The sequence below is a fragment of the Enhydra lutris genome, unplaced genomic scaffold (assembly GCF_002288905.1).
Source record: "Enhydra lutris kenyoni isolate GAN:26980312 unplaced genomic scaffold, ASM228890v2 scaffoldscaffold9, whole genome shotgun sequence".
NCBI classification, from domain to species: domain Eukaryota; kingdom Metazoa; phylum Chordata; class Mammalia; order Carnivora; family Mustelidae; genus Enhydra; species Enhydra lutris.
Window position 1 is genome coordinate 25,358,567 of NW_019154093.1, and position 26,657 is coordinate 25,385,223.

At 48.7% G+C, this 26,657-nt stretch overlaps 2 protein-coding genes across 2 annotated transcripts in view; both read right to left on the reverse strand.

The window, feature by feature from the left end:
• Positions 1-22,153, reverse strand: part of LOC111142827 (phospholipid phosphatase 3-like) — a 28,857-nt gene extending 6,704 nt beyond the window's left edge. The window contains exons 1-4 of the mRNA XM_022496151.1: positions 22,149-22,153; positions 20,330-20,689; positions 19,845-19,902; positions 8,936-9,112 (exon numbers count right to left, since the gene is read on the reverse strand). Of these exons, the coding sequence (XP_022351859.1) occupies positions 8,936-9,112; positions 19,845-19,902; positions 20,330-20,689; positions 22,149-22,153 (600 nt within the window). The remainder of the gene's footprint in view (positions 1-8,935; positions 9,113-19,844; positions 19,903-20,329; positions 20,690-22,148) is intronic.
• Positions 22,154-23,396: 1,243 nt separating this feature from the next.
• LOC111143080 (phospholipid phosphatase 3) overlaps positions 23,397-26,657 on the reverse strand; it is an 83,457-nt gene continuing 80,196 nt past the window's right edge. Inside the window, exon 6 of the mRNA XM_022496541.1 lies at positions 23,397-25,321. Within this exon, the coding sequence (XP_022352249.1) occupies positions 25,196-25,321 (126 nt within the window). The 3' untranslated portion in view covers positions 23,397-25,195. The remainder of the gene's footprint in view (positions 25,322-26,657) is intronic.

Consider the following 26,657-nt stretch of genomic DNA (forward strand, 5'->3'; position numbering starts at 1 on the left):
CCAGGAACAAGCATCCTGGTCTACTGCCAGGTTTCCACTCCTGCTGCTGCGAATGGCCAGCTCAGCAGATGCGGAAGGTCATGTTGTTAAGAGTTGCTTATGGTGACAAAATTGTTCTTTATGTGTTCCTGGGGTCCTTGCGTGTGTCGACTTCTGAGAATGTGTAAGTGAATGCCTTGAAAAGAGCAATCACATCCTCAGACACTGAGGTTTTTAGAAGCCCGCCCACCCCGCCCACCCCCCCCACCCCGCCCCCCAGGTGAGCTTAGATGCCAGCTCGGGGCAGATAAATAGAAAAGGAGAAGAATGTTGGAATCTTACAACCAGAAGAAAACGGCAAGTTGTCCATTCTAGTATTTCTCAGAGTGTCATCCTCAGAGCATTATTTCAGAATCAGCTGGCGGCCTCTTGAAAAAGCAGAGGCCTGGGCCCACCGGCAACCTACCGGGAGTGTGGCCTGGAACAGGCATTCAGCGATCCTGTAGGTGTCTGCTACACAGACTCCAGTGAGAAGAACCACTGGACACTGGGTACAGATGAACAGATGGGCTCAAACACGACCTCTGCTATTGAGTGGCTGAACGTCTTCCACATCTTGCAACTGCTTTGAGAGCCGCTCCTTTATCTGTACACTGGATTCCGAGATACCTTCCCCAAGCTGCCCGTATCTTCTCTTTGCTACCCACGCAACTTTCAAAGACCTGCCATCTTAGCACTAGGCATAGGTTTTCAGGCATAATGCTGCAACAAATTTCCACTTTAGACTATGACCTACTCAAACCCATGAACTACTCAGAGCCCAGCAACTATAGCCCTCAATAAATTTGAATCCACCCACATGCGAGGATAGAGACCATGTGCTGCTCCCCCCACTTTTTTTTTAAGATTTTATTTTTAAGGAATCTCTACACCCAACCTGGGGCTCAAACCTACAGCCTTGAGATCAAGAGTCCCAGGCTCCAACGACTGAGCCAGCCAGGCACCCCTGTGCTGCTCCTTTTGCAGACATCCCCCATGCCTTGGCCCCTGGATTTCCTTTTGGCATTCTGCTCTATCATAACAAACAATCTCCTAGATTAAAGGAATCATTTTCTCTGTAGGAGAAAGCCTCGGGACCGGCTCACCCTCATGCCCTAAGGGTAAGTGTTGTTTAAAGAAAAGCCATCCTGGGCAAGCCCTGTCTTTTGACTAAATGAGAGTGACCCAATTGCAGTCATTACTTCTGACCTCAAAGAAGGGCCTCCAGTGGCTTTTGGCACTGGGAACCTGCCAGCACCACTGTTGAATAATTTCCTAGTCTATCTGTGAGGGAACCTGACAGGGTGGAAAGAGTGTCTCGTTCAGAGTCAGACAGCAGGATCTGGTCCCCAAACTGCTCCTGCTGTGTCACCCAGGCCAAGCCACACTCTTCTCAGGGCTTGAATTTATCCAAAGCGAAGAGTTTTGTGACTTCAGATGATGGATCTGCCCTATACTTGAGTACAAACATTATTTAAAAATTCACCTTCCCATAGTTATTGTCAGGTTTCCATGGAAGAATTTATGTGAAAACTTCCTATCCATCAAGGGTCATTCAAATGCTGCCTCGGTTACCATGATTCATGGCCATCCTTGCTACTGAGGGATGTGGAGGAAGTTAGTCCCACAAAAAGGAGGGCTCAGAGCAGCAGAGAGAGGGTGGGGGCCGTTGTTGAGGAGGAGAGTGATCAGTGGCTGTCTGGGGCCTTCTGGAAAGGCGCTTCTAGGTTATGATGAAAGAGGGTTTCTGAGAAGGGGGAGCACCGGGCTGACAGCTCTGCTAGTGGGGTGCTAGTTCCAGCAGGAGCCAGCGCTCAGGAACACCATACAAAAGGATGATAGAGGCTGGAAAGAGGCAGGGCCCTCACTCCCAGAAGTCCTACAAATGATGCTTTCTAGGATCAGAAGACACACTGTATTCTCACTGTTCTTTTCCATCCCTGTGTCTCTGGAACATTCCTCCGATGTGAAATGCCTTTCCTTCTCTTTTGCAGCTCATAGAAAATGTCCCCTCGTCAAGGTTCCATCTCAAGGAATTCTTTCTAGCCTTCCACCACCCTCAGGAAGAACCAACTATCCCCTCTCATGTGTCCCCATGGTCCCCAGTAGATCAGTGTTTTTCAAACTACATGGCATAAGTCATTAGTAAGTTATAAAATCCACTGACTGCTTTTTTAAGGGTTGAGTAAAAAAATACTAGAATGTCTCACACACAGTGAGGGTAAGTCTTATCTGGTGAAACGTTTCAGTTATGTGTCGGTGCCTCTACTGGCTTATGATGGAAAATGTTTTTCTTATCATGGATCACGGTCAAGTCTGGGAAAGCTCCGCATGAAAGCTCTTTAAGGACCAGCTCTTCTTATCTCCAAATCTTGAAGACAAAATATAGTACCTTCCCCATGACACATTCCATCTGGGTTGCACGGGCCAAGCATGAGCATCTTTTATTCACTGAATCCTCAGTCCAAAGACTGTGGGAGGAGCTACTATCCCCATATCACACATGGGGGAAAGGTGGCTGAGAGGAAGTGATGTGCACAGTATGCCTAATTAGCAGATGGCTAGTGAGACTCCCCTCCTGGAGTCTCTGCCTCATCATTCGTCCCACTCATCTCAGCAGCGCAATGAGAAAGGGGAATTGAGAAGGACACTGCTGAGGGTGGAGGACAGATTCATCATCTGTTGGGGTCAACGTTTGTCCCCACCTTTGCTTCCTTCTCTGTCCCATATCCACAGTCTTGGCACCCGTACCCACCTGAGAGTAGGGGCCCCAGGGAGGAGAGGTCAGCCCCAGGGCCTACTGGGCAAAGACCTAGACTTTTTGCTGGGCCAAAAAGAGACTCACAAGGTCATTTCATCCATTGTCCTGTGCCCGGGCAGCAGTGGGATAAATCCAATGGGAATAGATGGGAATCTTCCCTTAGAGAAGGAGATCTCAGATTCCTGACATAGACCAAGCACGTTTAGAGTTCACAGTCTTAGTCTGGTGAGATAGGATTAGGAGGGCCAGGATCTGGTCCCAGCTCTGCCACTGTGTGTCCTTGGGCATGTCACACCCTCTCTGCACCCATTTGCTCTTGAAGGGGTGTCACTACGGAGCTCTTCTTCACACTTCTGTTCTTGCTTGTCTGCTCTCCCAAGGTCACCTCATTGGGGCAGAGACAAAGAACACCCTCGCCCTTCCCTACATCCTGGAGGAAGACAGCAGCACACAAAAGAGCAACCGCTAGCCGAGCTACACCCCCAGGGAAGAGGAAAACCAGGAAAGACTCTGCTGTGTGTTTATGACATTCGACAGCAGCTGCTTCCTCTGCAGAGTCCACAGCAATGGCGGCCTGGCCCTGCCCTGACCCCTCCCAGGGCCCCGTAATTTGCCATCTGCGAGAGGGTCAGGGAGGAGGTGACCAGATAGGCAAGTTGTCACCAGACAGGAAATGAACTGATGTTTGTTGCCTCGTCTGAGTCCCTGGGTTACTCCAGGGGTGGGTCAGCTAAGCCCAGCTGTAGAACTCCAATGTTGTTGGTAGGAATGACTGTGTGTGTGTGTGTGTGTGTGTGTGTGTGTGTGTGTGTGTGTATATAGATAGGCAGGAGGGGGACTATGAGGGTCAGTATGTGCCTGTGTTTGCATTGGACTGTCTGTCTGGCGTGTCTGAGCTCCTCAGCGCCCGTGAGAGAGAGAGAATGGAGGGCCGTCTATGAGTCTGGGTCTTACTGGGTCTGTCCATGTGCCTCTGGATCTCTCCACCTCCGTCCATGTACATGAAGATGAACATCAGTGCACAGGCCTATCCGGCCCTAGGTGCCCACATTTTTGTTCAGTCCCTGACACCACAGAGGCTCTCTGTAACGAGTGCCATCATCTTTCCTCTTTGGAAAGGGTTTGAGTGAGCAATGGGGGAGAGGAAACTGAGTCAGCTCCTGCTTGACACGTGGTTTCTGTCTAGACACATGTGCTTGCTAGGATAGGGCTTAGTGTCCACAGACCTGGGTGAAAGTGCTTCGCTGTCACAACCTGTTGCCCAAGGCTCTCCAGTGACTCAGCCAACATTCTAGGGTGATACCCTGTACCCACTGGGGACTTAGAGACAAGTCCCCATCCCCAGAGAGAGGCCCCCTTCACAGACACTGCAGGTCCATCTGAGAAGGGAGGTCAAGCTTAGTTACTACAAAGTCAGCTATGCCTCTGAACTTCTGTGGAAGAAGGTCACAGAGGGGCCTGCAACACGCATTTGCCCAGATGAGGAAACCAGGCTAAGGGGAAGTGTCTGGCCTGGGGTCAGAAGCTCATTCATGACTCATTCTTTAACCTCAGCTAATTGAGCATCTATGGTGTCCACCCCTCACTAAGCCTGAGGACAAATCCGCAGAAGGTGAAGCCATGGGTTCTGCTAATAAGACAGTGGTTCTCTAGCTGGGGAGACAGACATTTGGGCAGGCAACCACACAATAAAACCAGGCTGACGGCCACAGCAGGAAAATCACACAAAGGGTCAAGGGAGCAGGAGGAGAAAGACAATTCTGTCTTCAGGGAAGAGGGAGGAGGAGGTGTGGTAGACGAACAACGGTCCCCTGAAGATGTATGTGTCCTAATCCCCAGGACTGGCCATTATGTCACCTTCTATGGCCAAACAGGCTTTACGGATGCAACGAAGTTAAAGACCTCAAGATGGGCAGATTCTCCTGGATTAACCAGGCAGACCCAGTGAGTCACAGAGCCATAAGAGGGAGGCAGAGAGTCGGAATCTCAGAAGATGTGGTGATGGAAGCAGAGAGCAGAGAAAATGAAAGAAAGATCTGAAGAGGGAAGAAGGGGCCATTGGCTAAAGAATGCAGGCAGCCTCCAGGAGCTAGGAAAGTCAAAGAAACAAACTCTCCCTCGAGCCTCCAGAAGGAACACAGCCTGCCAACACTTTGATCGTAGTCCGGTGAGATCTATTTTGTAATTCCAAACTCAAGAACTGCAAGAAAGTAAATTTGTGTTGTTTTAAGCCACTGTAGTTTGAGGTAACTGCTGCAGCAACAACATGAGAAACACAGAAGGTGTCACCAGCGATGGGGTGAAACCAGAGCCATGCTCTGTCAAAGGGGGGCCGCCACCGAAGACGGGCGCTCAGGGGGTGGGAAATGGTGAGAAGTCTGGTGTGCTTGGAGGTGTGAGGGGTGCAGAGAGGAGGAGACCAGACCCTCCAGGCCCTTGGATCTCACAGTGCCGGCTCTTGCTGGTCCTTGTCGACCGCCTGCGGACAAACCTGGCTCCTCTATCTTCTCTCCGTGGTACTCAATCCTTCGCGTCCCTTCCTCATCTCTTTAGAGAGGACAATCATGGCTACAGGGTAGGACAGCATTTTCAAGGGACTGAGGATGATCTGTGAAAAGGGCTTATCATGGGCGACACACGGAGCTCTCAATAAGTGTTTGCGAATATTACTTCTCTGTTAAGGTGATGGGGAGTCCAGTGAAGCCCGGCTCGGTGATGGGGCAGAGGGAGAAAGGGATTCCGGGGTTCCTGGCACCCAGGCAGCGGCCTGATACCATCCTATGCTGCCTCCTCCGGGTGTCCCTCACCAACCCGAGGAGACACACCCCATGCTCCGTGTTTCCATATCCATCATACAGCCACATTCAGAGATGAGCGCTGGGATTTTCCTGGGATTCACTGGGACAGCCAGCCTTGGTTCTTGAGGGGGAGTTTCTGCCACAAGACACAAATAGAAGGGAGGCCACGGACTTTGGCCTAGGCTGCAAACGCCACGCTGCACCACTCCAGGAGAGCACCTGAGGCACTGTACCACCTGTGGGGACACAGCCTGCCACCTGCCCCCTCTTCCAGTGAACACAGGGTGCTCACAAGGCCTCTGGATTGCCCAGACCCCTCTCCAGCTCAGGCCAGGGTTGAACTTTGCTTGTTTTCCTCACACTCAAAGCCAGAACAACAGCTCTGGCGATGGGCAATCACCCACTGGCTTCCCTCCTCCAAGGTGAGCACTATTGAGCTCTTGGGCTGACTAGGCACGGTGTCTTACCCTGGCCCCTCTGATGTCATCTGTGAAGTGGATGGCTCAGCGCTGGGATGCCAAGCCTGTCAGGACCACGAGCTCCTGAGTACCAGGCTGGGTGTTAGGCATTTTGGAGAAAAATGGTAAATAAGATCAAACCCCTGCCATCATGTATTCCCAGCTAAGTAGGCAAAAGACAGGGAAAGATATTTATCATTCCTTTCCAAACGTCCTTACATTGTCAAACAGGCTCTTAAACTCAAAGCGATGGTAAGGACCTGGGTGGCTTAGTTGTTTGAGCACCTGACTTTGGCTCAGGTCATAAACCCAGGGTCCTGGCACACATCAGCCCCACATTGGGCTGCTTACTCAGCGGGGAATCTGCTTCTCCCTCACCCTCTACCACTCCCCTTGCTTGTGCTCACTCTCTCTCTTTCTCTCTCTCTCAAATAAATAAACTCTTAAAACAAAACAAAACAAAACAAAAAAACTTGAAGCAATGACCAGAGCCTCGGTGGCTCAGTCAGTTGAGCATCTGCCTTCAGCTCAGGTCATGATCCCAGGGTCCCGGGCTCGAGTCCCACATTGGGCTCCTTGCTCAGCGGGGAACCTGCTTCTCCCTCTCCCTCTCCTGCTCCCCCTGCTTGTGTTCTGTGTCAAATAAATAAACAAAATCTTTTTAAAATAAATAAATAAATAAACCCGAAGCAATGACCAGATCAGCCCAAAGGGTAGGGAAGGGCCCTGTGACACCCTTAAACGACGCTCCTGAAGCAGGTGTCTGTGCTGTTCTGCCTCAGGTTGCCTCTGCCTGCCCTTCAGCTCCAGTGACCATCCTCCCTTGCCCAGTGCACATGGCCAAGGTCTAGAGTCAGGGGGCTTGTGGGGGCAGCCATTGACCAGTTCTGACCTTGGACGACTGGGCTTATCTCTCCGAGGGACTTTACAATCACTACTACCAAATTCCTATCCTGTGCTACAGTCAGCCAGAGCCAAAGAGGATAAAAGTCAGATCCGTCACTTCCCTCCTTGAAAAAAAACCCTGGTCCTCCTGGACACCATCTCACTGCCCATGGAGAGTGCAACGGGATATGCAAGAGGACAGCAAGGAAGGACCCCCAGCACCTTTTTAAACTGGGGGTGCAGGAGACTCGAACTAAGGCAGCCGAGCATGGAAAAGGAAATGCAGCAGCAGGCTGTCTGCCTGCCGAGAGCACAGTTCAGAAGGGCCCAGTCAGCAAAGGCTGACCCTTCCCTGCAAACACCCGACCCCTGTTGTCCCTGCCCATTAAAAAGCCAGTGACAGCTGTTCTCATTAACGGTTTGCTCCCACAATTTCTCTCCCCTTAGCCTTGACTGAAGAAAAAAGAAAAAGAAGAAGAAAGAAAGTAATGAATAAAACCATCGAAACAGGCGGTCCCTTGGCACGCAGCTCAGATGCGACTTTCTGCGTGTCTGCGTGGTGCCCACTCCGGTAGCCCCGGGGCCCCTGCCCCCTCCCTCCATTCCTGCTGCACCCCGCATCAGCCCCTCTCCCCCAGGCATCCTGTGGGTGTCTCTGTGGGGCCCCCTGCTGCATTCTAACTCCTGTCCTGGCTGGCAGTGCAAGCCACTAGACTGGGGTTTCCTTGAGAGCAAGCGCCCTGCCTTACTCATCCTCTGCCTTCAAGAGAATGTCCCTTGTAGCGTTCGCAAGGAAGACAGCCACCCACTGACCCCTACTTTTTGTTGATTAAAAAACACGTTTACTTATTCTGAGCTAGATTCCCTAAATGGCGCTAGTGAAGGCAGGGAGAGCAACATGTACGTGTCACCTATGGTCCCTGTCCCCGGGCAACTTGACAGTCTCAAGGGAGACACACATCAGCAACCTCAGCACAGGGCGACAGACACCAGCAGAGGAGACTGGGAGAGGCTATCGTCGGGAGACACGGGGCCACGGCCAGGCTCAGAAAGGAGGAAAGGTCGGGGGCTCGTCTAGATCTCTGGATTGTTCATGAGTCCTATAGTGGGTGGGGCAAGGGTGATACAAACAACACAACCCACGTGCGTGGTGCCTAAACACCCAGCCATTACCGTGCCCTGGGCTTCCCACGGGCCTGGCGTGAGCTCCCCTGAGTGGGGCCCGGGAAGGCACGGGGTCAGAGCAGGTGCTCTTGGCATTTGCTGAATAAGCCCCACAAAATTTCGCAGGTGAGAAAAACAGATTCTTGAGGAGACGGAGGCATACGGAAGTGAGCTGCCTCACGCTGCACTCACCGAGAGGCAGGAGTGAAATGTGAGAAAAGGGTAACCTGGTCACCTGGGGCAAACAAGAACCTGGCCCATCCCAAGGCCATTCTCTAGGCCCTTCTCTTGGTGGACAAGGCCCTTCAGGCTAGCCAGGGTAGGGCTCGGCCTTGACCAAACCCCTCTTCTCTAGCCAGCACCAAGTTTAGACTTTGACCAAGTCACCCTAAGGTCACAGTGGGAAGGGGAGAAGTTTCCAAGAAGCTGAGTTCTAGTGAATTTTAAGTGTCCACCAAAGCAGCACGTGAGCACCAAATGAGTCAGGGACCCAGACTCTGCCAGTCACTTGACATGTGACCTGGGGCAAGTTTCTTCCCCCCTCAAACCCTAAATGTTTTCATCAGTAAAGTCAGCAAGGTGGACATAAGATCTCTTTCAGCTGCAACGTTTTATGAGCCGTGGTTAGAGAGAAGAGGACTTTTAGATTCTGCCGAAGGAAAACTCACAGGCTGGAAGGAAACAGAAAGTATCGTCCTTTTACTGAAGGGGTCCTGGGGTGAGGGGACCCTTGATACACCATGCAGAGAAAAGAATTGAGAGCTTGCTAGTTTTGGTCACCGGGCTGGAAACATGGAACGAGCTAGCCATCCGGGGCTTTGCTTGTGGACCGAGAACAAGATGCTACTCACTATGCAGCAGGCCACCAGGGCTCCTTGAGCAAATCCCGCCAGCACATCACTGGGATGGTGCTTGTGGTCAGACACACGCGACAGTCCCGTGTAAAAGGCCATCATGATCAGGGTGAACTGCAGGAGGGGCCGGAGCAGGCGGGCCCCTCGCCAAGTGAAGCGGGCCTGTAGGTACAGCTGGAGAGGGGAAAGAAAAGGAACAGACACTAAGTGCATTAGAACACCAGGTCGAGACCCACTCTGTTTCCACTCAATGGAACCATCTAGACCTTTGGTGACATGGTGTGTAAAGAGCATTCAACTTGGATATGACCTCAAGTTACTCAAACCTGGAGCCTTAGTCCCCATACAAAAACAAAAAGTACAAAAAATGAGAAGAGCCAAAGAATGCCCTAGAGCCCACTGCCTGGCACATTCTAGACACTTCATGAACGTGTGTTCCCTTTCATCTTCTTCATGGTTAAACTAATGAAAGCACAGTAACCAGGGGAGTACAGGTCTCTCTTCTGCAATCCTTGACGACTCATGCACTGCATTTGTGTGTTTCCCTGGACACTAGCATGGTGCCATCTATATACTACTTATTGCTTAGGACCATCTTGGAAAGAAATGCAGGACTGATAGAGGAGGTTCTCGTGACAGTCAAAAAGGGATGTTTCTAATTCAACAGAAAGCACCTCTACCAAAGAACAAGTTTCTAAGTCACCACTCCCAGCTATGGATTTTTGAGTTCAAATATAAGGAAACACATAAAGCAAGCAGACAATGACAGAGAGCTTTCACACAGAGGCTGACAGACACTGGGCTGGGTGGAGTAGGAGAGTAACCTGAAGAAAAATGGAAGAAAAAAAAAAACCACCTCTGGCCGAAGCAAAGAAGTTGAAATGACGTCAACTGAGCATTGTCCCTCAGAGTTATCTTGCTGCAGTTTCCGTTCTAACCTCTGGGCACAATCTACTTCCCAGGTTCCTGTGGGAACTTGGGAAATGAGGGGGAAAAGGCAACTGGACAAGGGGAACTTCCGACGACAAATCAAAGGCAGGCACTGGGGGAGATCAGGAGAAAGGGGAAGAGAGCGGAGGGGAGGAGCTGATGGCCCCAAGATAGACCTGGGACAGCGGCAGAGGCTGGGCTCAGCCCTTCCTGAGACAAAGGAACACCTTCCCTCTGGCGGACAGGAAGGAGCTAGCCAGTGGCTGGACTTGAGTAGAAAGACAAGTGGAAGTTTCCGGAGCCACCCTTGCCAGTGAGGGAAGACTGCCGAGCTCTGAATTCTCAACTACGGGGAAGACAGTTTCAAAACCCAGGCCTACACAACAGCAGACAACTTTATAATCATGATGAAAGTCTACGAATGCATTCTTGGGCAATCTAAGAATAACAAATGAAAAATAATAATAAAGAATGCACTGAGGTTAGCTGCTAAACAAGCAATAAAGATCGACAGTTTCTCATATGTAAAATATAACCAGTTAAAAATCTAAAAGAAGAGGTAAAATACTCACAGCAGCCAAGGTGATTTGATAAACAGTAATCAGCCTACCACAAACTACACAGGACCCTTTCTGAAGTAAGGGACATAAAGGACATGTTGAATAGACAGCTAGAATTTTTATTTATAAATACTCAGTTTGTAAGCTCATAAAGTTGATAGGTAAATCCCATCCGAATCCTAGGGACATCCTAAAAAGATCTGGAGAAAAAGACTTGAAAGAAATTCTGCTAGGAATAACCTAAAAGGCCCAAACCAGACAACTAGCCAAAAAAGAAACACAAATAAGCCCGGGACTCCAACAGATGCTAAGGACACAGAAATGGGAAGCCATAACTCCTGCCCTACAGAGCATTCATTCGTTGGGGGAATCCACGAACATGAGCAAGGGCACTTACAGGCTTCCTAGGAATTACGAAGAAAATTCCAAAACCAAGGTCAGTTACTAAGGGGAAGGGGCACTTGGCTTAAGTCCTAAAGATGCATCTGCATTTGCTAGGAGTTGAGGGGACAGCGGGGAGGGGTGTGTATCTAGGCAGAGCAACCACTTAGAAGCCAGAGTTCTGGAGAACCTCACAGCTTTCGGTACAGCTGAAGAGGGTGTACAGGGTGGGGATGGGGTGACTGATGAGCCACAGAGCTACAGAGGCAAAGGGGGGGCTCAGGAAGGGTGTGGATATCAAACTAAGGAACCTGACTTTTACTTAGTAGGTCAGTCTTTCCCAAACCATACTCCGTGGAATATTAAGGGTCTTTTAACAAGATGGTAAATGCTCCATAGGAAATCCTTACTTTCATCACCAACAATACTTACTGACGTTTACAGGGTAGCTACCTGCTGAATCACAATTGGGAAATGTTATTATAAGCAAATGGTGAAAAATTACATGATTTTAAGCAAGGCCATCAGTACCATAACAAATAACCTGCAGGTCAAAGGTCTGCACGCCCTCGTTTGTGCAGAAATGAGCCAGCAGTGGATTCTGTAATGGAGAATCAAAAGATCCTTTCCTTCAAGGAGTGGGGATGGGATGACGCTGGCGTAGCTCCCACTTAACACAAGTCTCGGGGCAAAAAGCAACCATCCGGGGCGCCTGGGTGGCTCAGTGAGTTAAAGCCTCTGCCTTCGTCTCCAGTCGTGATCCCAGGGTCCTGGGATTGAGCCCAGCATTGGGCTCTCTGCTCGGCGGGGAGCCTGCTTCCCCCTCCCCCTCTGTCTGCCTCTCTGCCTACTAAATAAATAAATAAAATCTTAAAACAAAAAAAAACAAAAAAACAAAAAACAACCATCCGTTTGCCAGGTTGGGGACAGAAAGAACGCCAGGTGCTCATCAGAAAAACCTCACTGAGCCTTTGGTTTTCTCACAAATAAAATAATCTGCAGATCCTCAGAAAATGCTCATTTAAAATCCTCCAACTCCTCCCCGCCCCTCTGTAAAGAGGTTAGGTCATGGACCTTGGCAGTCAGGGTGGGGCAGAGGAAGGGTGGGTTTCCCGACCGGACATGGCACACATCTCCCCTTCCACTGACTCAGATACTTAAGGCTGGAGGTTAAGGAAAGAAAATAAATAAATAAATACAGGAGAGGAACTTGGGGAGAGAGGAAGAGACCAGTCATCAGAAGAGCTTCAGGAAAGGAGTGCTTATGAATGAGAAAAGAGAGGGGCCTTGGGAAAAGAATGCCTTGGGGAAGCAGTCAGATGTGGAACAGTCAGCCCCACACTGAAGCTTGCTCCTCGCTACAGTCAGTAACAAACACACCGATCCCAGCTCAGGATCTCAGGATTGACCTCAGCCGGCGTCTGCAGCTGGGGCTTCAGCGCAAAGCAGAGCAGCAAGAAGAGGGTGAATCTGGGGGTGAAACGGCCCCAACGCTACCACTTCCTAAGTGGGTGGTCCCTCAACTTCTCATCTGAGAAACAGGTACAAGAGTGTCTCCCTCTCCGGGTTGCCAGGATCAACGGGACTCCCAGGACCAGGCACTCAATGGGCTCTTCAGAAATCCTATCACCCTTTGCCTTGGTGAATGAGATTTACTCAATGGCTGTGGTTGATTTCACTAAAACAAGTAGATTACTAAAGCAAAAGATTGGGCAATGACCCTCCACGCGGTGCCTACTTCTCATCTGAGAAGATGGCCACAACGGGCTTTGAGGTTGACCAAAGGATCGGGTAAGTCCTTCTGTGCCCCACCCATCCTACTGCTAAATGGATTGGCTTTTGCTGGTTCATAGCCCAGTTCTCGTGAGGCTCTCCATACTAGAGGCCTGGGCCTCACCATCACCAGAGAGAACTTTCTGGAGCACCCTCCTGCCTTGGAAACCTGCACCAGGGGACAGAACAAGGGGCAGGCGACTGCATTCGTTCCCATTTCACCAGAGGAAGTCACACTCCTGACCACAATGATACTGTGGCCCATGTCCCAGACCAAATAGTAAGGAGACTTGCTGGGACTCAGAATTTCTGCAGGGGCTTCTGGGAAGTCCTAGGCATCCTGCAAAAGGGTGGTTAGGAAAATGGTAAGCAGAACTGGACAAAACCAGAAAGGCTGAATTGCTGTGACCTCTCATAGAGGTCAAGACTTATCTGTCTTTACTTCCCCAGCTGCCTGAAGGTCTCTGGGCTGGAGGAATCCACTTCTAAGCACCCATGTGACATCGCAGAAAAGGGTCTGATTTGCAATCAGAGCAAAACTAAATTTGAATCTTTTCTCTGTTCCATGCCACCTGCAGGACCCTAAACAAGTCACTGTCCTCTGAAGTTCTGCTTCCTCTTATGTAATGAGATTCATTCATTTAAAAAACAAACGCCTGTTGAGAGCACCTATTCTGCTCAAAATTGTGAAAAGATAGCCAACACGAATAAAGTTAAGCTCCCTTCCTGAAAAAAAATGTTAAAATTAAAAAATGAAATCTCGTTCTTATACTAAGATTTTTCTTCCAATTGCTAAAATAAAATGCTGACTGTAGACAGGAAGGTTACAACAGAAAGCTGTATGCCTTGCCCACGATCCCCCATCCCCAAAATGATGTATGTGAAAGTCCTGAGCACAGGGAACTCACTCCATAAATGGAGTTCTCTCCTCTTTCCTAGTCCTAGCTTCAAAACTGGGGTCCTGTGGAATTCCAACAAAAACTCTTTAGAGAGGTCTGGCTGAACTCACGCCAGCTCCTCTGGTCTGAACCAGCAGAGTCAGATGTGGAGTGAGTCACACTGGGTTCTTGCTAAGTCATTTGTGTTTCATTACATGATTTGCATACTGGCGAAACAGGTCCGTACTGTCCTCTCACTTCATTTCCATTGCTCTTGGGACTGCTCCGCTCAGAGAGAAAAGGAGGCTTTTGTCCTTCCTTCTGTCCCTGCCTGCTCTCTTCCTGGAAGTCTGTCCAGATCACTGACACTCACAGGGAGAAACTTTCTCCCTTCTCTCATCTCCACCACAGCTCACGCTTGGCTCTGGTTCATGTGCCTGGTGACTTGTCTACGTGGGGCAGAGCTGGAATTTCTCTCTGGGAAGCTATTCAACAGCCTTCAGGACAAAAGAAGAATTTTTAGTGGGCTTTTCTCCTCCTTCGGGAGGGAATCAGCTCTTGCTTCCTGTCACGATCAGGGGGAGAAAAAGAAACTACCAGTGTGTTGAGCCCTGTTCCAGACATTGTTCCAGACGGTTCACATGACCTTCCCTGCAATTATCATGGCCATCCTACTGGGTAGACACATTCTGCCCATTTTACAGATGAAGAGATCAAGCCCAAAAGGCCATGTCACTTGCTCAAGTGACATGATGCAGGATTTACACTGAGTAAGATGTGTCTTTTTCTAAGTCCAAGCTCTAATCACAGAACCTGGCTTCCTTAGCGAGGAATTAGAGGAAATTCGGGCTCTGCACAGCAAGTATTAGCTTATTGTACTGGACTTCTGTCTAAGGAGAAAAGCAATGTGAGGGGACCACGGGGCTGTTGGGGACTAAAGAATGGCCTATAGTGCATATCTGGAAACACATGCTCCTGGAATTCACCTGTCACATACTTTTATAAGGCCCACGTCTAAAATTCAAGTGTAGCTTTTCTAATAGTGAAAGTATTAGAATCTCTGCCTTGATTATCAACTAGAGAACCTGTGAACTGTGCAGTCAGTGTCCCTCCTAGTGGAGTGAGCAGCCCCCTCCTCAGGCCCCGTGCCTCAGTCCACCCGAGTCAGAGACCCACTCCACCTGCTCTGAGACTATTTACTTTTCAGACCTTCCACACCAAACAGGAGGTCATTTGGTGTCCCCAGGTGCTCAAACAAGGTCTGGCTCAGAAAGCGCCGGAAAGATGGGTGGACAGACGGACTGACGGATGGGTAGATGGATGATGGATGGATATAGGCAGGGGAAAGACAAGGGAAAACATCTATATCTGACATGGTGGTTTATTCTCTGTAGAAACCACAATTTTGTCCCTGCAAGGGGTTTCACCAGACACTCCCAAAATCTGTGGGCATGTCTCGTGGGCATACCAGACCCCACCGCTCCAGGATTCTAAACACGCTGAACAAAACCTCAATGACTAACAGCCACAGGCCAGGGAACATGGCTGTCAGCGGACAGACACTTCCCGGTTTCCTTGGTATCCGATAAACCCTTTGACACATAAACAGTTCCCACGGGCACCCCAGTAAAGAGTCAATATGTCAATGGTTTGGCAAAGAGGCGGTAAAGGCCTTTCCTACATCCCCCAAGTCCTTTCCCAGCGATCAGTTCAGGGATGAGGGGATGAACACAGTTCTAACTGGAATGAGAAAGAGCACAGCTTGGGGATATCCAAGGCCCGCGATGAAGTCATTCATTCATTCATTCATTCACTCATCAAATATTCACTGCATACCTAGCTAAGGGTCAGATCCTGTTTGGAGCAGTGGGATACAATGGGGAATCAAGAGACAAAAACGTCCCCCTCATGAAGCTGACACTTTATCTGGTAGAGAAATGAATATTAATATCAGGTGCCTAGAAATGGGTGGGGGGAGAGGGGAATGAGGCTGCAAAGGGAGTTAGGGAGTACTGCAGGAGGGGCCAGGGAAGGCTTCTGACACAGCACCCTGAAGAAGGCAAGGGGGCATGGTGCCCGTTCAGAGAGGGAGGCGCGGTGGCAAAGGAAAGGCCTCGCCACCAGCTTATTGCTGCCTGATGGAGCTGCAGGAGGAGGGGCCGGGGCAGCTGGTCCCGAAAGCCCCCTCAGTTCTCAATGCACCCTCCACCCCCTGCTTCCTACCGGCCACCACAGCCGGACGGAACTGAAAACCTGCAGCTTGCAAAGCGCCGCCCTCCTCTTCACCTGAGTGCAGGCGGTTCTTCTGATCCGCCCATGTTCACCCTACGGGCAGCCTTCCCCAGCTTCCACCACCTGCCGCTCCAGGCTGGCCTGGGTGCCATGACTCTAAGTTTCCGTAAGGACCTACACCTGCCCCTATCCCCACCCCGCACAGTGTACCAAGCTGCTGTCATCGTCTACTTGCTCCCTGAGACTAGACTGAACTCCCCAAGGCCTGTGCCCATGACTTACCAATGTCTATGTCCCCACCCCTAGCGTGCCGCTGGGTCTATCAGTCACCCCCTAAACATGGGCTGATGTGCCGAGTGCTGAAGCCACGTTGAGCTCCTTGAGGGCTGGGGCCAGGTCTGATTCATGTTAGTAGCCCTGGGAGGTAGCAGAGGGCCTGAGACAACACAAGCAACACCAGGTAGGCCCACAGATTGGGTCCTGCGCGGGTGTTGGCATCTTATCCAGAAAGCCAAGTCATCCTCGACCCCTGACTGTGGAGGCACAGGGCTGGTCCAGATGTGGTTCTCTGGGGCTTCGGCCGGACTCAGGGTTAGAAAAGCATCACGTATGCTTATATATGCTGTGGGTTTTTCTTATTAGAATCTGCATTAATCACTAACATGCCTTAACCTTGTCTCAAAGCTTCTAGGCCCAGAGATAATTTGGTGTTTGGGGCATGGTTTTTCCAAGCTAATCATTTTACAAATCAAAACCTAACGTGGAGAGTCCTTCAGAGCCATGGGAGGCTGCTTCGGAGGGCAGCTGCTACCCACAGGCCTGGAGTAGGGGTGGCTGGTGCTTCCCATTCCCCCACCCCCCTTTGAACGCCAAAGTAACAAGGGCGTAGGTTTCTCCCTAAGGGCTTCCCATCTTTCCTTGTAGTGCCAGGGGGGGGTAGTTCAAACTTCTTTCAAATAGAACCACAGAGATTGAGAAATAAGTAGATACTATCTAATTCCAATCTTTATGGAGAAAGCAGGGTCTAGAGATGAAATGTGGCAAAGGCCTTGCAAAAGAGATGTGACTGTCTCCACTTGACAGAGGAGTACACTGAGGCACGAAAGCTAAGCAAACAACCCAGGTTCCAGAGCTAGTCAGGAGGTGGCGGAATCATCTGGGTATGCCAGGCCTTGAGGGAAAACACCATCCATGCTACACCCAACTGGTTCAAAGGTGATTTTCCCCAACGCCCCAGAGAAGCTGCGCTGGGGAAGGCCAGGGTCTCCTCTGCCCACCTCCCCTTCCTGAAGCTTCACAGAGCAGCACTGGGGTGGGGGGCGGGGAGCTGCTCAGACGGCAGCATTTCCCACGGACCCTGACCCGCAGTAACGGTGCTCTCGAAAGCTCTGCACACCAGACATTCAGAGGGTTGAGATTTCTGCGTAGCATCATGTAAAAACGCACCTGGCAAAGAGTACCGTCCTCCTTAGAATTTAGCCTCAGGGGTTGTTTCAGGGCAAGATAACCTTAGAGCTAAAAATAAGAGCCCTGGGTTTATATGTTGTATATATGAGTATCTGTGAGTTGTGCACGTCACAATGTGTGTAGTGGTGTGTGCATGGCTGCGTGCGTGTTTGTGCAGTAAGATGGAGGACTAAGGAGGCTCTTCTCTTCCTCCCTCCCTCTTCCCTGCCTCCTTCCCCTCCTTCTTTCCAGAAACATAAAGGCACTATAATTTTTTTCCTCCCCCAAAGATGCAAACAAACATTAGGTCCGAATCCACCCTCACTCCTCACCCCTGCGGAGGAGGTTTCTGGCTATAATCATAGCTGGTGGGAGGTGGTCATGGGGAGTGGGGGCTGTGGGGGACAGCTCCTCCATTAAAGTAGATCTGAAGAAAGGCAGGTTGCTGAAATGGAAATTAGAGTGGGGAAATTATATTCTTTTTCTTTTTTTTTTTCTAAAAGATTTTATTTATTTGACACAGAGATAGAGAGAGCATAAGCAGTGGGGAGCAGCAGGCAGGGGAAAAGCAGGCTCCCCACTGAGCAAGGAGCTCAATGCGGGGCTTGATCCCAGGACACCAGGATCATGACCTGAGCTGGAGGCAGATACTTAACCAACTGGGCCAGATGAACACCTGGCAAACTTTTTTTCTTTAAGGTGATCCTGGCGGGGTTGTTTTTGTGTTCTGAAGAGCAGTACCATGAAAACAACAGACTGTGATCCTGCTGTCAACAAGAAAAGCCTTCAAATCCATTTTCTCCCTTTTATAGGAGATAGAAATTTTATTACTAAAACTCTTAAGATTTGGGTTGATTGGTGGGTTTCTAGCTAAGAACGAGGTAATCAAAATGCATCTCATCAAGTTACTGAGAGAACCGAATGCCGTCTTGTGAGCTTGCCCCAGTGTCCAGCACACAGAAGGCACCAGAAACAGGTCAGCACCTTTATCTTTTCAGAGGCTGTAGAGCACACAGTGCAGAGGGTTGGTTTCAAAATCACCCAGCATTTTTCTCTTGGAAAAAAAAAGAAGGAATAGGAGAAAAATGAACACAGACCCACTCCTCCAAGCACCTTTGCAAACACTGAAATTACATTTGTAAAATTGTTTCCAGACCGGAGTAAAGTATAAAAAAAAAGAAATAGGAAACTAAATATCTTCACTACATTAGCTTTCTAAAAGACAGCAAAAGCAAAACAACAACAACAAATGAAGAAGGGAGGGGAGCACAATTCGTGAATAAATAAAATCCACGTTTGAGGTTTTCCTAGGCTGGGGCCCACCTTTCAGCTCTGTATCCCAGGTAATGGGAAGCCCGAAGGCCTCCGGGCTTGGAAAGGATGGCGAAGGAAAACAAAACAAAACAAAACCCTTCAGCTAGTTTTTCCAAATCCTAATTATGTTTTGTAAGTAAGTCAAAATCAAAACGCTCTTTCTGCAAACAACTTATGCTCCCCTGAGCTACGTCTGACCTCTCAGCGCCTTCTTGCTCTTCATCAAAGGGGCTGAAAGCAGGAAGTGCCTTGGCACAGGGACCTCATTCAAGGGGAGAGGAGAGGCAGGGGACCGCATGTAACTCACAAAGAGAAACAGACCAGCCGCTGTCTGGGCAGCAGCTGGAGACGAGCCCTCGGCCTGCACTGTCCCAGCACCTCTAGGAAATCAGAGCAGACGTGGCCATGGGAAAGGCAACACGGGGTGGGGACAGATCATGGCCCCACCACCAGCTGAGGGACCCCCCAACACACTGCTTAGCCTCCCTGGGGCTTGGTCTCTGGATCCCAGCAGCAGGGATACCCATGTCATGCCTCACTGTGTTATTATGAGATCACGTGTGCTCAGGGAGGCAGAATTATACTGTCACACGTGAAATCACTCCCCATCGCCAGATACTGATAAATTTTTTTTTAAAGATTTTTTTAAATTTATTTTATTTGACAGATAGAGATCACAAGTAGACAGAGAGGCAGGCAGAGAGAGAGGGAGGAGGAAGGAGGCTCCCTGCAGAGCAAAGCGCATGATGCGGGCCTCTATCCCAGGACCCTGGGATCATGACCTGAGCCGAAGGCAGAGGCTTTAACCCACTGAGCCACCCAGGCGCCCCCAGATACTGATAATTTTGAAAGCCTTTCCCTCTGCAGGGGATGGAGGAGGGTTGGTATGGCGAACACCACAAGGAATTTTATGACAGAGCTTGGATGTGAGCATCAGTGCTAGTGCCCGTGTGAATTCTGACCATTCACTTGAATTCTCTGAGCCTTACTTAATAATCCTTTCCCACAAAAGAGATAATACTACTTATAACCTAGAGTGACTGGAAGGGTCAACTGAGTTAAAGGGATGTTCAGAAAACAGTTTTGTTACATTAAAATGTGATACACGTGTCTTCGTCACCTTTTAACTTCAAAATGGGTGCACAGTCCTTATCAAAGAGCCATGATAAGTATTAGTTTTATTTGAAAAATGGGAAACATCTAGAAAGTAAAACAACTTCTACTGACACCATGGCAGAGCTCAAAACAGAACCTCACTTTTCTAGCTAACTTCTCTTTCAAGGATTTCACAACGACAGCTCTCCCTAACTATCCTGAGGGCTCTCCGCTCCGGAGAGATGTGAGCTGTGGCAGGGCCCTGCACTGCACTGGAATCAGAAGGAAGGTACTTACCACCAAATACAGCATAGTGTACATGGAGAAGGAGGCGTGGCCAGAGAAGAAGGACTTCCTGCAAGAGCAAGAGAAGGGCATGAGGGGGCCATATTCACACCCTGACACATGTTTGCCTGTCTGTCTTCCCTCCCTAGACTGTGACCTTGACAGCAGCACTACCTTGTTTAGTTTTGTATCCTTGGTAGTGCTTTGGACACATTGTCTAGAACCTAGCGGGCACCCACGGATGCGTGAGCAAGTGGATGGATGGATGGATGGATGGATGGACTTACCAGTGTTCTACCATAATTGCTTATTTATCAATATATCTAAAAAATTTGACCCTGAGTTCCTTAGGAATGGGGACTGTGCCTTATACACCCCTTGAAACCGAAGCCCAGCCCTGAACTTGGCACCTTGTGCAGTAGGCGCCTTAGTAAGTGTTCCCCAAACCGCCTGCATCCAAGGTGTGCGCACCGTGCCCATGGCAGGTGGCGACTCACCTGGCTTCCTGGACTTTGCTGTCGTCCCCTCTGCATTTGTAGTTTTGGATGTAGCCCTCGGAGCAGTTGATCTGGCTGAAATCGGGGTTGCAGACGCTCAAGAAGTGAGGACGCAGGCGGCCTATGGAGACTTTGGCAATGTCTGTGAAGGACTGGCTGATGGCACAGCCAAAGAGGAAGCAGCCCACCTGCTTATAGAGGGCTGCCACATAGGGATTCTGAATTGTTGACCGGGACTTCTCCTTCAGGTAGTAGATGCGGTAGAACTCCCCAGTGATGATCTGAAAGGAAACCAATAGGGGAGTTAGGCAGTATGAAAGTGGATGTTGTAAAGGATAGTTACCGACGGAAGAGAATGTTCTGTGTATAACTGCTGGCTATAACCTAGGAAGTCTCAATTTTCGGGACACCTGGGTGGCTCAGTCAGTTAAGCAGCTGTCTTCGGCTCAGATCATGATCCCAGGGTCCTGGAATCGAGCCCCACATTGGGCTCCCTGCTCAGCAGGGAGTCTGCTTCTCCCTCTCCCTTTGCCCCTCCCCCCCTCGTGTGTAACCTCTCTTTCTCTCTTTCAAATAAATAAATAAAATCTTTTAAAAAATCTCAATTTTCTATTTGAGAAATACATGGACAGAAATATGCACGGGAGAAAACATAGGAGTGCTAACATGGTCATTTTTCCCTTTTTGAAAAAGTCCCACATGGCCCTATAGTATCTTTGTAAAAACAAAAATATACAAATATATTTATACATATACAAATATAATATTAAATATATATATTATATATCATAGTTATATGTATTTTTTTTTTTTTTTTTAAGTTAGAAAAGGATGTCACAAGTATGTAGTGATATCTCATTGCGACTTTAATGTGCCTTTCCCTGTGACTAACAGAGTTCAGCACGCTTTATGTTTATCTTCCATTTGTATATCCTCCATAATGAAGTTTTAAAAATGGGTTGGCTTTTTTTCTATTTCTGCCTTAGTTCTTAATTACAAATGTGTGTGACTATTTGATTTTATACATTCTCCTCTAGCCTATAAACTCCTTAAAACTGACATCCGGTTCCTTTAATCCACAGTCTTATCTTATGTGTTTGCTAGTGCTCGGGACACAGTAGGTAATTAATCCTAATCGACGAGTAATTGAAATGGTTTGGACATGAATCCCAGAGTTGTCTGTACTATGGCATGGCTCCGCCTCTCCTTAAGTCTCCAGGAAATGGGATTATTTCTTCTTGAGACCAGCTGAGTCTGTCCAGTGCTACTGGAAAGTTGTGATGGGAAGACTGGAGGATTAGCAGTATGGGACACTTGGGGATTGGTCTCCCAGTCCCTCCTCTCACTTGCTGTGTGTCCTCCTTTATCCCCTTCCCCCAGCAAGTTATTTTGTCTATCTGGACCTTTGTTCCCCTAGATTTGTAAGGAAGATTTGGATTCTGACCTCAAGGATTGCCCTGGCTGCATCCTGGGGCCCAATGAAACATTTCTGCTTACAGGAAAATGCTGGGAAAGTGCTGAGCTAATATCAGGGCCTGAGCGGGCTTGTCTAGAAGTGAAGAGCTGACTGATCTGGGTGGCAGGAGCTACGAGCCACATGGGCTTATTCCCGTAGCCTGAAATCAAATGAAGTTTGCCTGGTTGGATTTTGAAATTGTGTGCTAACCATGGCTTCTTTTTTTCTGTCCATTTTCTCTTTTGAAGAAGAATGTCTGTTATTCTATGCCTATCCCCTCACTGAATTTGGGGAGCAGCTGACTTGTTTCACAGGCTTACTGATGGAGGGCAATTATGCCTCAGAACGGATTCAACCCCGCACCTCATCTTTACCTGTTTTAGATGATCTCGTTTCAATGATGAGATCTGAGACTCTGAAGTTCAAAATTAGGTAAGATTTTGGATTCGAGCTGATACCGTGCGTTGAAACCTTGTGTGATGTTGGGACCCAGTGAAAGTATTTCGCGTGTGGGCTGGATATAAATCTTTGTGGCCTGGAGGGTGAACTGTAGTAGGCAGTATGACCCTCGCTTCCCCTAAGTTGTCCATGTTGCAATCCCTAGGGACTACGTATCTGCTATGCACCATGCCAAGGGGGAATTAAGGAGGAGATGGGATGAAGGTTACTAATCAGCTGACCTTAACATAGGTAGAAAAGGTGGGCCCAACATAATCACCAGGGCCTAAATGTGGAAGAGGTGGAAGAAACGGAGATTCAGAGACAGAGTGAGCAGGACTTGGCCCAGCGCTGCTGCCTTTGCTGGTGAAGAAAGAAGGCCACAAACCAAGGTATGCAGATGGTCTCGAGAGGCTGGAAAAGACCAGGAAACAGCTTCTGCCCTAGGGCCTCCCAAACTGCCAGATAATAAATCTGGGCTGTTTTAAGCCACTACGTTTGTGATAACTTGTTGCAGCAGCAATAGGAAATGAATACAAGTCCCGGCCAGCAGCTGACTCCTCCAGGATCTTAGACAAGTCGTTTGATCTTTGCATTCCTTCGTATTCCTCATTTCTCAAAATAAGAACTGCCATTGGGATCAAAAGTGACAAACAGGCAGAAGTGCCTGGCACACAGGTGCGTGTTGAAGGAGAAATTTCTAGCTTCCCTGCTCCTCTCTCGGCTGGGCAGGCACCAGGAGAGAAAGCAAGGGTCAGCTGCCATTCTCCCTGGAGCGCCCTCCACCCTGCTTCCTTTGATGTATAAAGGGCTCCCTTGGGAGCTCCCCAAGCACACATTATCTGGAGCACTGCTCCTTATCTGCCTTTGGGGGGCCCACAGCTCCTCCCTCCCGACAAAACCCCTTTAGAATACAAAAGCTCTTTAGAAGGGTCCGAGACAGAGCAGAGGCAGAGCCTTGCTGGGCAAACAGGCTTTCAGAGATGAAAGAGCAGCTCAGACAGCTATGGCAGTCCTATGGCCACCATATTTCCCATTGGAAGGATCTGGTAGTGGTGCCCTGAGGTGAGGCTGGCCTATTTAAAGACCTCAGATCGCCCACAGTCCCCCTTCCTCCTACCACACACCGGAGACAACACATCCCTCGAACATTCTAGGATTCCAACTCCTTCATTAGTTGTGTTATGAGCTTTTATTTAAAAAGCACATTTAATACAAGTATAGTTTCGCAGATACAAGTTTTCACTTTGTATTCTACAAAAGTCTTTGAATAGTATTCTCTTTACAAAATGGAACCTTACAAAAATACTGACACTTTAATGTTTTTATACAGTTTTCTCTAGTTGTAGTTATTTCTTTCATTGTAAAACAACGTCTACCACAGAACTACGGTATTTTAGTTGATATTAAAAAAAAAATAACTCAATGCTTTTTTAAGCAGCTAATGTAAATAACACAGGTCGAGACACAGTTTATAATCATAGTGGATATAGCTAAAATTGTTTCAGAAATAATATCTTACATAGTTAACTTTTAATGTTTTATACATTATTTATATAATATTTATATATAAAAATCATAGCTTGCTAGGAGTTGAAATGAAAGGACGGCTTCTGTAGTAAGGCTATGCGCGTGGTTGATCCATGTGGTTACACTTAGCCCTTTGAAAGGTCTGCATCCGTGATCGAAAAGCCTTTCTTCCTTCCTCCTTTCCTCCAAGGTTCAGTAGAAAGGATCCCTGTCTACTGCCTAGAGTGAGGCCTTGCTTGGAAGGACACTTATGGATAGAGGATGGGAAAAACTCTACGGAGATTTAACCCATGTGTTCTGCCCAGCAGAACCTACCAAGAACTGCCCTAGAGATCAACCCCAAGACAATAGTGCTTTACACAGCTTAGCAAGAGCAGCACCCACAGAGACCCTCGTCAGCTCCGAGATCTGGAAGGGTAGCCTCTCAGGCGTGAGACTGTCTGCTACTCTGGCTCATTCTGACTTCGAGTAGCCAAAAGCTTGGTGGGTTTTTTCATTCTTGCCCCTTCACTCCCATGTCTCTTGTGCATAAGGCTGCTTTCCATTAGCTGGCGGCAGAGCATGCCTTGACTCGTGTCCGGACCCTCCCAGGAAACCCTGGCGGGCACACAGCAAGGGCCTCGAGGGAGAAAGCAGTGACGGAAGCTAACTAACTATTATCCGAGGGCGTGCAGGTGCTGGGTGACTGGTGAACACAACAGAGGCCTCCCGTAGCCGACGGTCCCCCACGACAGCAGGACGCGGCAAAAGAAGACAAAGGAGGGCCAGCACCCTCGAGCTCTTCTGAAATTGTGCTATTTGCGAAATTCACTCATCCACAAAGAGTCTCCTAATCACTAACGTGAGGGGCTGTGGTTGCTGGCCTGTGGGCCGGGGGAGTGAGGGCTGAGGCCTCAGGAATGGGAGCTGGGACTCAGGATCAAATCACCTGGCGTAGAAAACCTGCTCTTTCCTTAGATTTAACTTCCTGAACCGAAGTCACAGTACAGAACAGAGTGGTGTGGACAGAGAGACACGAGAGAGGAGCCCCCCATGGCTATTTTCTTGATTCAGTGCTATTTCTGGCATTGTGTGCTACAATGGGAATTTGAGCTTTTTCTCACAGGCCTGGGATTCCTCGGGTCGCAAGGGTGATCGGCAGACTCTATGCAAATCATTTTTTAGTGTTTGTTCCAGAACAAGCCCGTGTTCACTAGAACATGAACACTTAAACCAATTGCACATCCAGGATTTCGGCACTTGGTGTTAATCTGCTGTTGTTTCCACATAGGTGAACGCTACCTATTTTGGAAGGCCACAAAGTAAGACTTTTTTTTTTTCCTTTTTAAAATCGGTTGGGCAAAAAGTTTTTCCCTACATTCTACTGTCTGATGAGATTGAAGAGCAGCAAGAACTTGCTGTCAGCAGTCATTTCATAAAACAGCTCAGGAGGTGGGCGGCACCTACACCATGTTGTGGTGATTGTTCCTGTCAATAACGTCCACAGGTGAAAGGATTTCCTTCCGGAGAGCTGAGGGAGGCAGGGAGAGTGTCGTCTTGGTCTTGAAGAGGTCGGACACAAAGAAAACCTACAAGCACAAAATCAGACATCCGAATCAGAAATCTGGGGTCTGGGGTCTGGGGATAGGCAAAGGGAAGGTCACAGGAGCACAGACTTTGGGAAAAGGGGACCCCAAACCGTAGAACTTTGAATAAGGAAGGATCACATAAAGATCACATATATAATATATTCCAACTTGTGTTCTACAGCTAGAGAAACTGAAGCCCAGGGAAGGACAGTGACATGCCCCAGATTGCACAGCTGTGGCAGGAGTAGAACTCAGTTCTCTGGACCCTCAGTCCAGTGTTCCATATCCGAAACCCTATTTCCTTAATTTCTCAAGGCAAATAAATAGTGATGAAAAATAAGTTCTTAAACAAGGAAGCAAATCGTAATTAGTCACATTCATTAATCCATGATACTTTCCCTTTCCCCATAAAGAAATCTAGGGTGTTGACCACAAGAGATCAGCCAACATGAATTCCTATCAGCAGGACTGGAGAAGGAAGCAGTTGTGACCATGTTTTCCTGAAAGCCCAGAGAGTTCAACAATTTGATGGGGGTGAAGGAGCTGGGGTTTTGTGGCTGAGGGAGAGTCAGCAACTAACCCGGGGGAGAGGTCAATGAAAACTCCTATCGCTCCTTCCCAACGTCCTTCCTCCTTGTGAACAAGACCTCACACAGTCTTAGAATCACTGAGGAACATTCACTGAACATCCAACATGTAGGGCTACGGAGATGGCTCATGCGTAGTTCCTGTCTCAATCAGCCGACGACGACAGATTCAAGAACTTGATGAGTTGGTGTAGTAAGAAAACTTTGTGCTTTGTATTAGATGGCAAAGTAAACATGCAGGCATCCTTTTCAGCCACTCAGCAACAGGAGTTTCTATTGAGTAAACCGTAAGAGGCAGCTATCAGTCACATCCTTTAATAGGAAACACATGCCTGGGTTTCAGAATGGAGACTAGAACACCCTTAACAATTTCCTTATGTCTAGCAGCTTTCTGGATTGAGATATCCTTGTCCTGCAGCGGGTCATGTGCTCACTAATGGTGATGGTACTGTGACTTCGGACACAGTATAGGCTGGCAAGTGACATTCTTAATTTAATAAGACTTTATCAACACCAAGGTTCGGAGCGGCCAAGGCCCGGCCATCATAGGGACTTGGATCACCTGCTGAACCAATTTCCAAAATGTCCTTTCTGGAGAAATACAGCAATCAACAAAAGGGCCCCAAAAATCACAGCAAGAAACTGGCGATGACGGTTATTCAGGAGCTCAAGTGACTAGAAGACAAACGGGAAGCAGAGACTCACCAGCCACGACAAAACTGTGACACCTTTTGCATTTTGTACCCAGG